A 14,710-nucleotide genomic window follows, 5' to 3' on the forward strand; every position below is an offset into this window, starting at 1 on the left:
TGCTTCTGCAACTTTGACAGGCTAATAACCTTGGTTTATTAATCTCTGGCTCCAATTGGCGTACTGTGGTTAGTATCAAGTGTGGTCAGTTCATCAGGTACCAAGGATGGGGCGGGATAGGGCTAACTGGCCCAGCCTGTATAGGTGAAATTATACATCGTTATTTTTGCAAATAAGAGAATAGTCATATTGAGGAGACTTGGGAATACTCATGGAATATTCTGGGTAAGGGTGGTTCCGCATTCGGGAGGCACGCCCCAGCCAGCGTCAACAGATTGGTAACAACAACAACATCTGCAACATGATATCGTAACATCTTCACCTTTTTACATGGACACTGGCGCCACCGAAACCGCCGGCCGTGCATAAACCTTCTCATTTTCGCTCTTGAGATCCTCCACTCCACCGTCTCCCCACAGGCCCTGATCCTTTAGCGCCTGGTATCCACCACGCAAGCTATCAGCTTGAACATTCTGCGCTCTTAGCACGCTTGTTGCGACCCGTGCCGTATCTCCGTTGTAACAGATTACCAAGACATGTTGGTTGGCCAGCCTCGACAGGACACTTTGTTCCTTTAGCAGTGCCTCCAGTTCCAACCACTGCGCTTCCAACACCGATGGGTTATAGAATGGCTTTGGTGTATGAGAGTCGGAACTCTTTAATGGAATGTTGACAGAGCCAGGAAGATGCCATGATGCAAAATCGAGCGAAGTTCGGAGGTCGACGACGCAGCATTGTGGACGAAGAGTGAGTGCGCTAAGGAGGTCTTGCTCTGGCAGACTGGCTTTTGGAGACTCGTAAAAGTGCGTGAAGAGGACGATCGGACTACGCTCCCAGCTTTCGTCGTATCGATAGAGGTCGACCTTGGTAAGGTTCTACTTCAGTTAGTATGAGTATGCAACTAGAGGGGGGGAGACTAACGTTGTTCTTGATAGGATGGAACTTTTCTTCACCAAGTCGAGAAAAGTACTCGCCGATATACTGATATGGTAGGTCGCAGCAGAGAAAGACGCAGTGAATCGAGCCGTCAGGGCCAGCAAGTTCAGACAGAGTCCCGGCCTTCTTGCGCTTTTCAATCATCTGGAAGAGTCCTTGAAGGTTGAATCCCGATGATGGTCCACAAACAATTCCTTCCCGGCAGAGATCAAGCGAGAGCGAGAAAGAGTCATACGAGTTGACTTCCTCGATCGTATCAACCGCTTCCTTCCACGGGAACTCGACCGGTCTCATCAACGCGAACGATCTCGGCCCAGGAACTCGATCGCCTGGCGCAGTGCATACTCCAAGGCGCAAAACAGACGGCTTTGTCTGCTTGAAATAGGTGCCCAAGCCGGTCATTGTTCCTGATGTTCCCATTCCCGCGCACAGCACGTTGATTTCCGGCAATTGTTTGTAAATTTGCGGCCCGGTCCAGCGGATATGCGACTGCCAGTTCTTATCGTTTTCGTACTGATTCGGATTGAGGATTTCGTCCGACTCGGTAGCTTGTCGCCGTGCGCTCTGGATACCACCTCGCTCGTCGTACGGCTCTGGCTGGGATGGACCACCAAAAAGACTGATATCCAGGCCAAAGAACTGCATGAGTCGGAGCTTTGCTTCGCTGGTTTTGTTGCTGAGGTAGGCGCGGGTATCTTGGACTCCGTGCATCACTCGCGCGATCATCGACATGGAAATGACAGTCGAGCCGGAACTGTATTCGATGATGGTCTTCGTCTTATCGGTGATATCTGACTGGAGCATATTCATTGCTGAATGGTCAGCTAAGCTCACAACGGAAGACGGCTGTCATACCTGGCATTGCCTTGACATTATTCGCAGGATGCATGGTCATCATCTTTGCGTAGATCCGGACTCCATCTTGGTGGTACGGATTGAGATACTCTGGAAGCTCAACCAAAGGCAGTGGAGGCTGCGAGTCTGGATCAAAGTACTTTTTCAGGGAATCCTGACCAAAGTAAACGTTCAGCTCATTAGAGTTCGCCATCATGCAAGGAAGAGGTTGGTCCACCGGATAGCTGCAGTAGATAGTCTGCAGAGGTTGCAATTGACAGGTGCCAGGATGCACGAGAGCAGCGCCATAATATAGTAAATCCTATAGCACATCCCCCACGTCGATACCCCTCCTGTCGTCTCAATTTCACAAGCAAAAGACGAGTGCTTTGACCCACCAACACGTTGTCGACAGTAGCAGCATTTGAAATGTAGACCAATTGCACAAATACATCCAAGCGAGCTGCATGAAAGCAGCCATGTTTGCTCGCAGCACAAGTGGAAATCGACACAGGCCAGCCAACGAAACTTAAGGGCACAACGATCAGCAAATTCAGTCCGCAAGGTTTCGTGTCCCAAGACGGGATCTCGCTCATCGCAGACCCTGTTCTAGCCAGGATGTGCAAGTGAATTCAGAGCAAGGTACTCACTGGGGACATGGGTGGTCTTGCTTGGCTGAGGACCTTTGCGGCAGTTTGAGCGCTTTGTGTCGATCACTCTGTGCTAATCTTCCCTTCTGCAGATGATGATATGACAGTTCCGAAACTTTGGTCAAGGAGGACCCGTTTCTGTGACAAACAAGTAGGGAGTGGGGACCATGGGTGGTTTAAATTACGGTGAGCTTGTAGTCAGGAATTGCTTCCGGGGTCGGAGGGTAGAGCTGAATGTTGTGTATATAAGTCATAACATGAGCCGAGGCCATCCGTCTCACCAAGTCCGACCAGCCCTGACGAACAATGGCAACTGTATCAACTGTAGACAACAACAACAATGCCACTCCTCCAACAAACTCCCCTTCAACAAGCTCAGACTCAGACTCAATCCCAGACAACAGCAGCCCCAAGCACCATGTCTTCAACGAACAGACCAATTACGTCCCCAGAAGCACAATCATCACTGTAACTCCCTAATGCACAAAGTTCCACATGGAAAAAACACAGGCTAACGCGGCTACAAGATATTCCTCGCCTGTTCGACCGTCGACCTCATTGCGCTCATGGACCAGACGACTCTGAGCGCGAGTCTGACGGTCATTGGCAACGCCCTGCATGCCGCCGACAAGGCCGCTTGGATTTCGGGCGGGTATTTTGTGTATGTCACTTCCATATAATCCCACGTAATTAGATTATCGTACTGATTACTGGTGCTTAGAACATCAACCTGCTTTCAACTCATCTACGGGCGCCTCTCAGACATCTGGTCCCGCAAATCCGTCCTCTTCGTCGGACTCGCAATCTTCTTCTTCGGATCCCTAGCTGCATCCCTCTCTCAATCCGCAACACAGCTCATCGTCTTTCGCGCATTCACAGGCGTAGGAGGCGGCGGGCTCATGACCGTCGCACAAATGATTGTCTCGGACGTCGTGCCGCTGCGCGAACGCGGAAAGTACCAGGGTATACTCGGCGCAGTGGTTGCCATCGCAAACGGCATCGGGCCCGTTATAGGTGGCGCATTATCTTCTATATCGCCTGATTCATGGCGCTGGATATTTAGACTGAATTTACCGCTTACCGCACTGACGACGCTTGCGGTATTCTTCTTTATGCCGTTGCGCCCTGTAACAGGCGACTGGAAAGTCAAACTTAGGGCAATCGATTTCATCGGTGCAGCTTTAGCGCTCGCAGGGACAGCCGTGCTCCTACTGGGCCTCAACTGGGGCGGAGGCGAGTACCCCTGGGCCAGCGCGCACGTCATCGCGACCCTAATCGTGGGGTTCGCAGTGTGCGTTGCCTTCGTGGTGTGGCAGTGGAAGGGCGCCGCTTATCCATTGATGCCGATGCATATCTTCCGCTCGAGGATCGTGAATGGGGCTTGTCTGACGATGTTTATTAATGGGTGGAACTTTCTAGTGCAGGTTTATTATATTCCGAGTTTTTATCAGGTTGTTTTTGGGTACTCGGTTGTGAAATCGGGGGCGATGCTTTTGCCGGTTACGTTGATGCAGAGTATGCTCTCTCTCTCTCTCTCTCTCTTAAATTCCCTCTTCATGAAGGTAGTTTGCTGATATGTCCTGTCTGCAGCTGTGAGCTCTACAATCTCAGGACTGATAGTCCACTGGGCGGGCCGATACAGAGAATGCATCCTCTTCGGATGGATGATTTGGGCCGTGGGATTAGGTCTTTTTTCAACGCTAGACGAGACCTCAGGGCTTGGAAAACAAATCGGGTATGGGATTTTGACGGGTGTCGGGGTGGGGAATACATTGCAGCCGTGAGTTTCATCCAATCCAAACCTGCTCCAAGGAGGTCCAATCCTGGTCTAGGAATGGCAAGGTGCTGATCAAGCTGTGGGTGTCAGGGCGCTTATAGCCATCCAGGCTGGCGTTGAACGGAAGGATATGGCTGTTGTGACGAGTTTTAGAAAGTATGGCGCCCCTTCCATCTTACCCTTTCTCTTCCCCCCCCCCCCTTCTGTTTCAAATATGATGGGCTCTAATAAATCGTTTCAGCTTCGTCCGTAATCTAGGCGGAACACTCGGCCTCGCTATTGCGCAGACAATAATGTACGTCGCCTTCCCCTCCCCTTTCCCCGTCTCCCACAAGCTAGATCTCCCCAACTAACAAGTAATAGAAACAACCTCCTCCTCTCCTCAATCCGCCCCCTCCATCTCTCCCCCTCCTCCCAAAAATCCTTCCTAAGTAGCCCAACATCATACCTCTCGACCCTATCCGAATCCGAAGCCTCCCGCACAAGGGACCTGCTCATACCAGCATACAGAAAGGGGTTCAGGATAATATTCATTATCGGGGCGGCCCTTGCTGCGGCCGCTTTCATTTTGGCGGTTTTCCTCATGCCGCAGGTTGAGCTGAAGAGGGGGGATGACGAGGAGTTGAAGAGGGAGGGGAAGAGGTGGGTTGAGGAGGAGAAGGCGAGATCTAAGGAGAAGGAGAGGGATGGGGAGAGTGATAGGAAGAAGGAAGAGGGTGCGGGTGGTGTTAGAGGGATGGAGCGGAATGCTGCAGCTGGGGATGGGGGTGTAGTGCAGAGGTGACTTGCTGCGATTCTTGCAGCGTTGTAGTTGTATACTGATGCTGGGTGGTTTGTTGATTAGTTAGATAGGGAGTATTCTCTTGCGAGCATGAGTCTGAGGGTGGAAAAAATTCTTTGATAAGTTAGCTGGGTTATTGGCTTTTGTGCTGCTTCTGCTGCTGTTTTTGAGCCTCCTGCATGTATAGAGATATAGAGACAGTGGACTGCAAATATAATTCATGATATTACCGAGTGGATGAAGAAGAATGTCAACCTCGAGACCTTACTACTCTACGCGGGATTAAAGTAAGATTCTAGTCGTAGGAGGCCGGGTCTCTTAATAGAGATTTCTATTTGTAGAAAAACAATATCAAATGTAGATTCTAAGCCTAATTCTATCCAAGGGTGCCAAACCCTCTTCACCTTCCTCGCCAACTCGACCCAAACACCATCATACGCCATCTTCTTCCTAATATCATACTCCCACCTCAACATCTCCAACCGTTCCTTTTTCCAAAGCTTCCAAGCAACCTTGTCCCTCCTCAACTGATCCTGCTCCCTCTGGAATCTCCCCACCGGATTCGTCCTTCGATACGGATCCCCAACCTGCCGAATCATATCCCAGTATCAGTCTTGATCCTTGGCCTTGGGCTCGGGGTTATGTTCTTCTTCGAGTGCGAAGCGCGCGTTCGACCAGTCGAGTTTGGCTGTATAGAGGTAGTCTGGTTCGTAGGCTGCTGCGGAGGCTGCGCCGGCAGGGTCCATGCGTTTGGCCCAGGCTTCGTAGATTTTCACTTGTTCGGGGGTTAGGGGCTGGCCTGGGGGGAGGTGCGCGAAGGGGTCCGGTTCGTAGGTTATGGTTATGGTGTGTGGGTGGGCTGGGATTACGTATTGTTGGCCTGCTGGTGGAGGCTGATTGGCTGCGGTTTGGTCTTCCTCTATGATTGAGGGCCCGTCTTTGGAAATGGCGTCGATTCCATATTGTTGGCCTGGAGGTGGAGGTTGATTGTCTGTGGTTTGGTCTTCTTCGTCTTTGATGTAGGCCGAGAGTTCGTCTTTGGAAATGGTGTCTGGTACGTCGTTGTTTTCGATGCCAGAGTCGTGTTCGATATTAGGCTTTTGTGCGTCGTCGTGTTGTTCAGGGACATCACGGCTAGAGCCCTGCTCGCCCAGTCTCTCCCTCTCCTCCTTTCTGAGCTGTGCTTGCATCTTTGCCTCTATCCTGGTATCCTGCCTGAGCTGCCTCGCTTCCTCCTGCTCAATCTTCTCTCTGGCCTTTTGTGCCTTCTTCTCCTTTTTCTTCTCGCGCTTCTTCTCCTGCTTCGTCTGTCGGCGTTGCTGTTTCTGGAAGGGTGGCATTTCGGTCTTGGGCTTGGGAGGGATTTCTTCTTCGGTTTTGGGAGGCATCTTGTCTTGAGGTTCGGTTTCTGAAGATGGGGTTTGAGGTTGGTTTGGGTCGTGGATGAGGCCGGGGACGCGCTGGACTTTTGTGGTGGTGGTTTCTTGCTTCCGTTTGCTCTCTTTGTCGGGTTCCTCTTTGGACGTGGACGGTGATTTGGACTGTTCTGGTGGTTGTGAACTGGAGCCTGTGCTGGATTCTTGGACAGTCTGTTTGCCTTTGTCCTGATATTTGTCCTCACCTTGCTCCTCTTCAGTGTCCTTGGCCTCTTCAGTATTCTGCTGTGCATCATCACCCTCACCTTTGGGCTGCTCAGCTTGATCTTTAGAAGTCTCGCCATTAGACTGTTCACCCTGACCACTCCCAAAAGTCCCACCACCAAGAAAATCAATCCCCCTCAGCCTCCTCCCGCTCCTCGCAACATCGAATCTCCCCTAGGTTCTGGTGCGGCTTCATAAAGGACAGCGCTTTCCTGGTCTCAACGGACGCAGGCGGCGATGCGAGCAGAAGGACAAGATTCACTACAGCACCTGGCTTATCAAAGGTATGCTGCTTCGCGAAAAAGTCTATCAGTTCCGTTTTTGACTTTTTCTTGTCCTCTGCGTCCAGGGCGAGCGTCCTCATATCGACTTTTGTCTTCCCCACTACGGAATCCCGAACGAGTAGTGCCCACTGCGTGGAAGATTCCGCGAGGCCCCTGTAAAAAAAGTCCGAGACGACGTTGGTGAGGGCTTCGAGGGTTGGTTCGTCCTCACCTTGGGTTTTACGTGCGTCTATGATTGCAAGGTCGGCGGTAGCTTCGGGCTCGTTGAGCATTTCGTCGAGCCAGGCGGAGTACTCAGTTGGTGAGGAGGAGGCTCGGCCATGGTCTTTGGTCATTTCACGAAGGTAGGGTATTTTGAAGATAGAGTAGGCATCTTTGTTGCTGTTTCTTGTTAGTGTTGGGTCCGTTTTAGGGTTACGGATTGACCGACCTGGTTGTTACTGCACGTCCTGACGCAGATGCAGATGCAGCCGCAGACGCAGAATTCTTTGACTCCTCGCGCTTCAATGCGCGGCAAAGGCTGCGAGAGGATCTTTTTGGCACCATTTTGAAGATAAACTGGGGGATGCCCCAAAAGTTGTTATGAGAGAAGAACAACTTTAACCTTCGAAATAAATTGCACGATGAGTAGAAGGTAGGAAGGGTCGTGGAAAGGAAGAAGATGAGATGATTGAGAAACGGTTCCAGAAGAGCACAGAGGGCGAGGACGGGGTTGATAAACCGTCCAGCGCGGCGCATATTGACTGGGTACTTCATGATTATGAAGGGGGCAGGTGAATCTGAAGATCGGTATGAGAGGAGGCGAGTCTGAGAATAGTATCAGAAGACATGAGGAGAGATCAACATATGAGATAGAGAAAACGCCAATTGGTTGAGATGTGAGGGAAAATGATGCCAAGCCCTGGGGATAAACTGGGACTTATATAGAAACCTGCTGGCAAATGAGCCTAGGCATGTTGAGATTCAGAAATTCTCACAGGACCAAAAATGGAAGTTCAGAACCAGTTCACAGAACCAGTGATTGGAGCTGTGAAGGAGAAGGCTGCCACAACGGCAGTACTATGAATGCCATGGTCAGGACAATGAACGAGTCTGGCCGCTTCCATCCTTGCTGACAATGACAAAGACAATGTGAGGTTGCAATGAGCCCATAAGTCTGTGGACTCTCTATTATCAGCGTCATCATAATGGCGTTTTCTACCCGTCTCATGACCTCGATGCGCTGATTTCTGTGCATCTCGTCAAGATGTCAGGCTTTTTTCCGACCACAAGGATCCTGCCAGCAACAGGAGATCTTCAACAGTTGGCAAGTGAATGAAAGTTGCCATCATGAATTGGGATCATTGATTGGGTAGGTCAGACAATATATTTTCAAAGCCAAAAGCAGGATATTCAACCCAACAAACACAACAAGCCAGATAAAAATCTTCAAAGACACCAAAACTAATGCGAAATCGAAACAACACACCCCCAATACTCCCTCCCCTGCGCCTTCTCCCCATCCCCATTCAACCCCTCCACAACACCAAACATAAACCCCCCTACATCCTCCCGACAAATCGTATACCCCACAAACGGACAAGCCATACCAACAGCCGTATTCGTTCCCTCTCCCTGCCCCTTCAGCACGCGAACCTTCTCCTTCTGACTGGCCCCATCATTAAGCCAAGACGGCCGAACAATAGTGTATTGGGATATCACACTCTCACCACTAGGTTTCTTTCCCTCCTCGAAAATCAACCGCTCCATAACCTCCTTATCAGCATGCGGAACCTTAAGGCCCCATTTATAAAGCGGGACCATGGCGAGAGGGATATCCCTATCCTTTGTTAACCCCGTTGTGGAAATAACAAGAAGCATCGGCTTCAAGTGACCCGGTACATCCGCCCCCTTATGCTCCCTCAGCACGGTGAATATATTCCTAACCGTCTCCTGGCAAATTGTCTTCCCGTTGAATTTAGGAGAGAGCGGGTTCGAGAAGTCGGGGACGCCGCCGACGCCAGAGATTATCATTGACACGGGCGGGAGGTTTGGCGGGTAGAGGGTTGACGCTATGGCGGAGAGGTCGGTTGTTGAGCCGGTGATTATGTGGAGGTTTGAGAAGTGGTTGGTATCGATGCCGCGGGTGGAGAGAAGGGAGGTGAGTTTTTGGGGGGTGCGGACCACTAAAATCTTATTGTTAGCATTGACTAGGTGACGGGGTAAAAGAGGCGTACAGCAGACACAGTTGTAGCCTGCTTGAAGGGCTGGGGCGAGGCAGGCGAGCGTGCAGCCGCCTGTTGCGCCGAAGAAAGCGAGGGTTGGCTTGTTCATGGTGATTGAATAAGTGGCCAAGTGTTTGATTGAAGTGAAGCTGAATTGATGAGCTGATGCTAGATAGAACAACAGGAATCAACACCCTTTTATACCTTTTGGACTCTGATAATCTTCTAGGGCTTCTCTTCTCATCAGGCGCAGAATCACACCCAAAAAGGAATAGTCTCCCCCAGCTCCACACGAGCTTGATCTTGATTCTATTCTGATTGGCCAATATCAAGCACGGGTAGATAATTCCTCCGCAGCTGAGCCTCGAGTCAGCAGTCAGTACAGCCACGATAAAGCTGGTGGGAGCTAAGCTAAATCAAGTCAGTTTAAGCTACAGAAGATTACAGGGATAACTAGACCCCTAAAATTGTGGACTTGGCGGAGCTCAGCCTCGAGCGTCTTGGTGTCCGCCAAATCTATACAGCCTCAGGCTAGGCTTCTCAATTCAGCTGCATCTGTGTTTTTGCTGTAATCCATATATGATTAGACCATGGTCTATGCATCGAGTTGATGAGTGTCGAAAATTTGCTAGTGGTGCCGGATGCAGTGTCCGATCCGCAGTCAAACTTTACTATCAAACTTCTCGACACACGACTCTAGCAAATCCGTTGGATCCCATCACTATGACACTGCACACACTTCCAAGTTCCACCAAGAAGAGCAATGCAGTTCAACCCACCAAGGCACCTGTATGACACAAGATGTTACATTTGCGGCTCGGATATTTCCATGTTGGATAATCCACGTCCCCGAGGCGTACCGAGCACCTACGTGTATCCGGAGATAAAGGCCGACAAGCGTGCTTGGAAGCATGAGACATGGCATCGTTATCTCAGAATGAGTGAGTCGATTTAGTCCTTCTGATGGAATCTTGCTAAGGTCACAGTCTTCTTCGATTCGCAGACCGATATGCACCACCTGTCGGGAATCTCATGTCTTTCCAACGGTCCGCATACCGGAACGATCCAAGTTCCTTGGGACGAAAGAACAGCAATTATACCTGGAGATGGGGTGGCCTTGGATGAGCGTCTTGTGGCGACTGTCATTCCAATCGAGCGAGATTATCTCGCCCTTCCTCTCCCAAGGAGGCTTTTGGGATTTACCCTGCATGCCCTCTGCTGGGACCTTTTGTGCGCCCACAAGTCTTGGGATAGGAGCATCTCTAGCCCAAGCCTAAAGCGCCTCAATGTGGGTTTGCGTCGCAAACAGGCTGAGGACTGGGATCAGCGTAACTGGAGACAGTTTCTCTTGTTTAGCAAGAGAGTCAATATGATCAGCCTCAGCGGTATCGGTAGTGGCTAGAACCGTAAGGCTAGAGAAGTAGATGCTGACCAAATTTCCAGACCCTTTCCATACCACGTCTGCAAAGATGATAATACGCCTAGCACGCCACAATCCTCAAAGACCCAAAGCGTTGCAGCCCGAAAAGAAAACTTATATCGCCATCCTCCCAGCTGAAATCTTGTTCCTTATAGCGGATTCGCTTTCGGCAAACGATCTTGCGATACTCCAGGAAAGCACAGGGATCTACCTAAGCGATAAATATTGGCGCTCGAGAGTGTGCCATGCGATCCCTGAATTCAAAGACCTCTCCAGTGAGCCACTCGATTGGCAATATATCTGCAACCACATCGCGCGACCCAATTCTCACATGCAAAAGGCATTAGAGTCTCGACAGTGGGTTGTTGGGCAAGTTGACAGGATAATGGACTTGGCCAAATAGACATACTACAATGTCGTCTGATGGGAACTGAATAGTTAATGACATGTCTGCTGTTTGAACCATCCCTTCAAGATCTTCTGACATATCCCCTGGCTCCTCACGCGTACGCGAGCCCAAGAGAGTTCTTGTACTGAAGTTTCTATCTTTGCGTTAGTACACCATGACTTTCGAATGCAACATATGATAGTTGAGATGGTATAGCGTTGCCCAAGGTAGCCGTGACAATGTCCTTCAGTGTTTGGAGGCTAGACTGCTTGGCTAGCGAACAGGGACTGGGAGCTAAACATACAACGACCGAGATTTGTGATTGATATTCCGAGCTGAAGCGATGTCTTGAAGCTTTGTGGTTTATGACGGTGTGCAAGGAAGAATGACAATTTCGAATTCAGAGGTGCAGAGTCTTTTGTACTGCGGCCGGGAGATTTCCTAGCGAGCAGCATGATCATGCCTTTCCGGTTAGTCACAAAGTCAGAAGTTGTCATTCAAAAAAGCAAGGAAAGAGCGTACACGTGTAGTCCTAGTACTGCAGTTCCGAAGTGAGATTACACTGTTGAAGGGTGAATTATATATCGAGTAAGATGCCAAAATCTTCAAACTAGATATTAAGAAACAGCACATAGCTATAGCTATGAGCTCTATAGTCAGACATCAAAAAAATCAAGTCTAGATCTATAATATCACCCAAGTAATGCCAATATCAGAACGCCCCAAAACCAATCCTAACGCCGTCGTCTAGAGTGGAGAGTCGTCATATATCAAACATATCCAACGCCATATCATCGGATAACAAAAAGCGAAAGCGCAGCCAAAGGAATGAACCTCACTGCTTCCCCTCAAGCCACCCCATCAACTCAGCCCTCAACCTAACATTAACAACACCACCAACCCCATAAGCAGGAACAATCTTCCCCATGCGCGCAAAACAACTAGCCACATAGTCCCTTCTAATCCTCAGCGCACGTTCCCTCCACCCAAGCCCACCAGGCGGCTGGCGATTATACAAATCCAACCCCAGCAAATGCATCGGCGTACTGACAAACTGCATCAGCGCCGGACAGCTGAATTGCGCAACGGCGGCTTTCATTCCGGGCGTTGAGGCGATGGAGTCTGGTATTGAGGGGGCGATGATAGCGGGGATATTGAAGGAAGCAAAGATTGTTATGCTGTCGCGGAGGCAAAAGAGGGTGTAGCTTATTTTTGGGACGCGAAGGGCGGTGTTGTTTGGGGATGGGTGGCAGGATGCGGAGCCTTGCGTTGTTGCAGGAGAAGTATTCGATTGTGAAGGTTGCGCTGGCTGCTGTTTCGCGCCGAATATCCTCGCGAATCGCGCGTCCTTGTATACGCATATCCCCATGTTGACGGCCGTGGTCGTAACAAACTTTGCGGTCCCCGGAAAAACAGTCGAGAAGGACTTATCGCGGAGCGTCGACATGGCCGTATCGATTGTATTCGCCGTGAGATACGTCGACGTGTAAAGGGTATAAATGAGGAGGAAGGGCGTCCCGAGGAAGAACCCCGACGGATTCGTGAGCATCGAGCGGAAGCCGGACGTTATCGTTGAGCGGATCGCGATTCCCTTGGCTGCTTTTTCGATAATTGCTCTATTTTAAACACATTATTAGCTGCGGCTTCTCGAATGAACCTTGATGCCCGAGCTTGATGTTCAAAAGTGTTAGCTAAGTGAACCTACCGATCAATAACAGTAATAACAGGACAAGTCAATGCACCAGCCGCCGCGGCACTGACAACGTCGGCGCCTAGTCGCGCACCTAACCGATTCGTATTCCATTTTTTATCTTGTGTTGGCGATGGGATCGTAAAAGCTGCATCTTGGGCAAGGTCAACGGCGCGAGGCATATTCAGGGTCTAGGTAAGCAATGGAGCTTGCGGAATGCCGAGCGGCTGAAAAGCAGAAGAAAGCAAAGCTAGGAACAAAGTAAGGACTAATTAGGTGGCATTAAGCTCTATATCATGATAACGAAGAAACAAAGGACAATAAATTGGACAGATGAGTGATACGTGAAGCGTCATTTGTTAAGACAAGATGCGACTGGAGTTGCGGACGAGACCGGGCCGCTCGGGGTCGGCGCCGATGCCGGCCCCGAGATCCCCGATCTGAGTTCTAGACTTTATCCGTACCAAATATCAAAAGGATTATATTGAAGAGCCATTTTACATAACACGACGCCAAACACCATTTCCACGCATCTAATTCGCTTGTATCTCATTATGCCGACTGGGGCGTGCCTGCTTCAATACCATCCATGGTGACGTTTACCGCGCCAGCTTGCACGAGCTATAACAATTAGTTTGGCCCTCGTTGTTAAGGAATTAGACTTACTGCTCGCCGCAAATCATCGATCAAATCATCAACATCTTCAATACCAACGCACAACCGAATCAGGTCCTCCGGCATCGCGCGCTCCGCCCGTGTCTTTGCGTCGATACTAGCGTGACTCATCCGGCAAGGCAAGCTAATCAGACTGTTGACACATCCAAAACTGACACTGATGGCCCACAATTTGGCATTCGCGACGATGCGCTCACTCTTGGTGACATCGCCGGTTTCAAAGGAGAGTACGGCTCCGGAGCCGCGGGACATACTGTGGTGGAGGTCGTATTGCGGGTGAGACTTGAGACCAGGGTATCGGACCTTGAAGCCGAGTCCTTCTAGGAACTCGGCGATGCGCTGAGCATTGGACTGCTGCTGGTCCATGCGGACCTTGAGTGTCTTTACACCGCGCATGAGGAGCCATGAGTCGAAAGGAGAAAGACCGCAGCCAGAGGCATTAATAGGGAAGAAGAGACGCTCGCCGAGAGACAGGTCGTTGACGGCAATAACACCGGCCATGACATCGTGGTGACCAGACAAATACTTTGTTCCACTCTCGTAGACGATATCCGCGCCGAGTTCGAGCGGACTAAGGAGGAGCGGAGACATCATGGTGTTGTCGACAATAACAAGAGCATTGGCGTTGACTTCGTGGGTTGCGTTGGCAATGGTAGGGATATCGACGATCTTGATAAGTGGGTTGGTGGGTGTTTCGAGGAGAACCATGGCAGTCTTGTCGCTGAGCACTTCCTTGACCTTGTCTGGGTTTGTGGTGTCGACGTGGTGGACGATGATGCCGCCGTGGGTGGAAAGATATTTAAGGAGACGGTTGGTTCCGCCGTACAGATCGTCACCAGTGACAACCTCGTCGCCAGGACGGAGCAGACGGGTAATGACATCGAGAGCCGCCATTCCGGAGGAGACGACGAGCGCGCGCTGCGCCGACATGATCTTGGCTAGGTGACGCTCGAGGTGTGTGCGAGTGGGGTTGCCGGAGCGTGTGTAGTCATATTCTCCTCCTCCTTCGTGAGAGGCCTGCTTGAAGGTTGCGCTCTGATTTAATTAGCTCCGTCATATTTAATGCAATTGTTCAGCGGGGTTGAGTGTACCTGGTAGATTGGGACACTGCTGGCATTGTACTGATCATTGCTCTCTGTGTAAACAAGCTCAGTCGCAATGTTGTACCGTCTAGCGCCATGGGGACTAGAAGGGGCAGGCGAAGGGGGCAAGTCGTGACCTTCGGCATCGATGGCCTTTCTCAACGGAGCCGACATCGCTGCGGGGGAGGGAGTGAGAATGTGAGGTGGCGAGGGGTCGAACGGAGGGTTGAGCAGCAACTGCGAGTGAATTGGGTTCCTGAACCAATTTTCAGTGGGATAATTAGAGAGTAAAGAGTATGTACAAGGACAGGGGAAGCGGTCGAGAATGATAGCTGGAATATTATTTGGA

The 14,710-nt window shown here is 50.5% G+C and overlaps 5 protein-coding genes across 5 annotated transcripts; 1 reads left to right on the forward strand and 4 right to left on the reverse strand.

The window, feature by feature from the left end:
• Positions 1–326: 326 nt before the first annotated feature.
• BDV14DRAFT_208774 (putative cysteine synthase B) lies at positions 327–1,984 on the reverse strand (the record flags this gene model as incomplete). Its single annotated transcript, XM_073775483.1, has 3 exons — positions 327–875; positions 922–1,748; positions 1,792–1,984. 3 exons carry the CDS (start codon positions 1,982–1,984, stop codon positions 327–329), a joined length of 1,569 nt encoding a protein of 522 aa, XP_073628276.1.
• A 742-nt stretch (positions 1,985–2,726) lies between these two features.
• Positions 2,727–5,339, forward strand: BDV14DRAFT_208775 (putative MFS drug transporter; the record flags this gene model as incomplete). The annotated part of the gene is made up of 8 exons (XM_073775484.1): positions 2,727–2,888; positions 2,948–3,081; positions 3,142–3,935; positions 4,011–4,200; positions 4,288–4,353; positions 4,439–4,492; positions 4,561–4,892; positions 5,320–5,339. The coding sequence occupies 8 exons, from the start codon at positions 2,727–2,729 to the stop codon at positions 5,337–5,339; spliced, it is 1,752 nt and encodes a 583-aa protein (XP_073628277.1).
• A 3,006-nt stretch (positions 5,340–8,345) lies between these two features.
• BDV14DRAFT_200012 (uncharacterized protein) lies at positions 8,346–9,215 on the reverse strand (the record flags this gene model as incomplete). The annotated part of the gene is made up of 2 exons (XM_073773421.1): positions 8,346–9,067; positions 9,119–9,215. The coding sequence occupies 2 exons, from the start codon at positions 9,213–9,215 to the stop codon at positions 8,346–8,348; spliced, it is 819 nt and encodes a 272-aa protein (XP_073628278.1).
• Positions 9,216–11,505: 2,290 nt separating this feature from the next.
• BDV14DRAFT_172961 (uncharacterized protein) lies at positions 11,506–12,961 on the reverse strand. The gene is made up of 2 exons (XM_073768665.1): positions 12,620–12,961; positions 11,506–12,530 (listed from the first exon to the last, which is right to left on the reverse strand). Exons 1-2 carry the CDS (start codon positions 12,784–12,786, stop codon positions 11,750–11,752), a joined length of 948 nt encoding a protein of 315 aa, XP_073628279.1. The 5' UTR covers positions 12,787–12,961; the 3' UTR covers positions 11,506–11,749.
• Positions 12,962–14,699, reverse strand: BDV14DRAFT_172964 (cystathionine beta-lyase STR3). Its single transcript, XM_073768666.1, has 3 exons — positions 14,371–14,699; positions 13,271–14,314; positions 12,962–13,225 (listed from the first exon to the last, which is right to left on the reverse strand). The coding sequence occupies exons 1-3, from the start codon at positions 14,533–14,535 to the stop codon at positions 13,157–13,159; spliced, it is 1,278 nt and encodes a 425-aa protein (XP_073628280.1). The 5' UTR covers positions 14,536–14,699; the 3' UTR covers positions 12,962–13,156.
• Between the last annotated feature and the right edge of the window lie 11 nt (positions 14,700–14,710).

Source organism: Aspergillus stella-maris, assembly GCF_047715825.1.
Source record: "Aspergillus stella-maris strain CBS 113639 unplaced genomic scaffold BDV14scaffold_26, whole genome shotgun sequence".
Taxonomy (NCBI): domain Eukaryota; kingdom Fungi; phylum Ascomycota; class Eurotiomycetes; order Eurotiales; family Aspergillaceae; genus Aspergillus; species Aspergillus stella-maris.

Bases quoted from the DNA above. Each gene is read 5' to 3' on its own strand.
- BDV14DRAFT_172961 (XM_073768665.1), bottom strand. From the start codon at position 12,786: ATGCCTCGCGCCGTTGACCTTGCCCAAGATGCAGCTTTTACGATCCCA. The intron at 12,531-12,619 runs GTAGGTTCACTT...TGTTTAAAATAG, and splicing joins GTTATTACTGTTATTGATCG to AGCAATTATCGAAAAAGCAG.
- BDV14DRAFT_172964 (XM_073768666.1), bottom strand. From the start codon at position 14,535: ATGTCGGCTCCGTTGAGAAAGGCCATCGATGCCGAAGGTCACGACTTG. The intron at 14,315-14,370 runs GTACACTCAACC...TAATTAAATCAG, and splicing joins GCAGTGTCCCAATCTACCAG to AGCGCAACCTTCAAGCAGGC. The intron at 13,226-13,270 runs GTAAGTCTAATT...TAATTGTTATAG, and splicing joins TCGATGATTTGCGGCGAGCA to CTCGTGCAAGCTGGCGCGGT.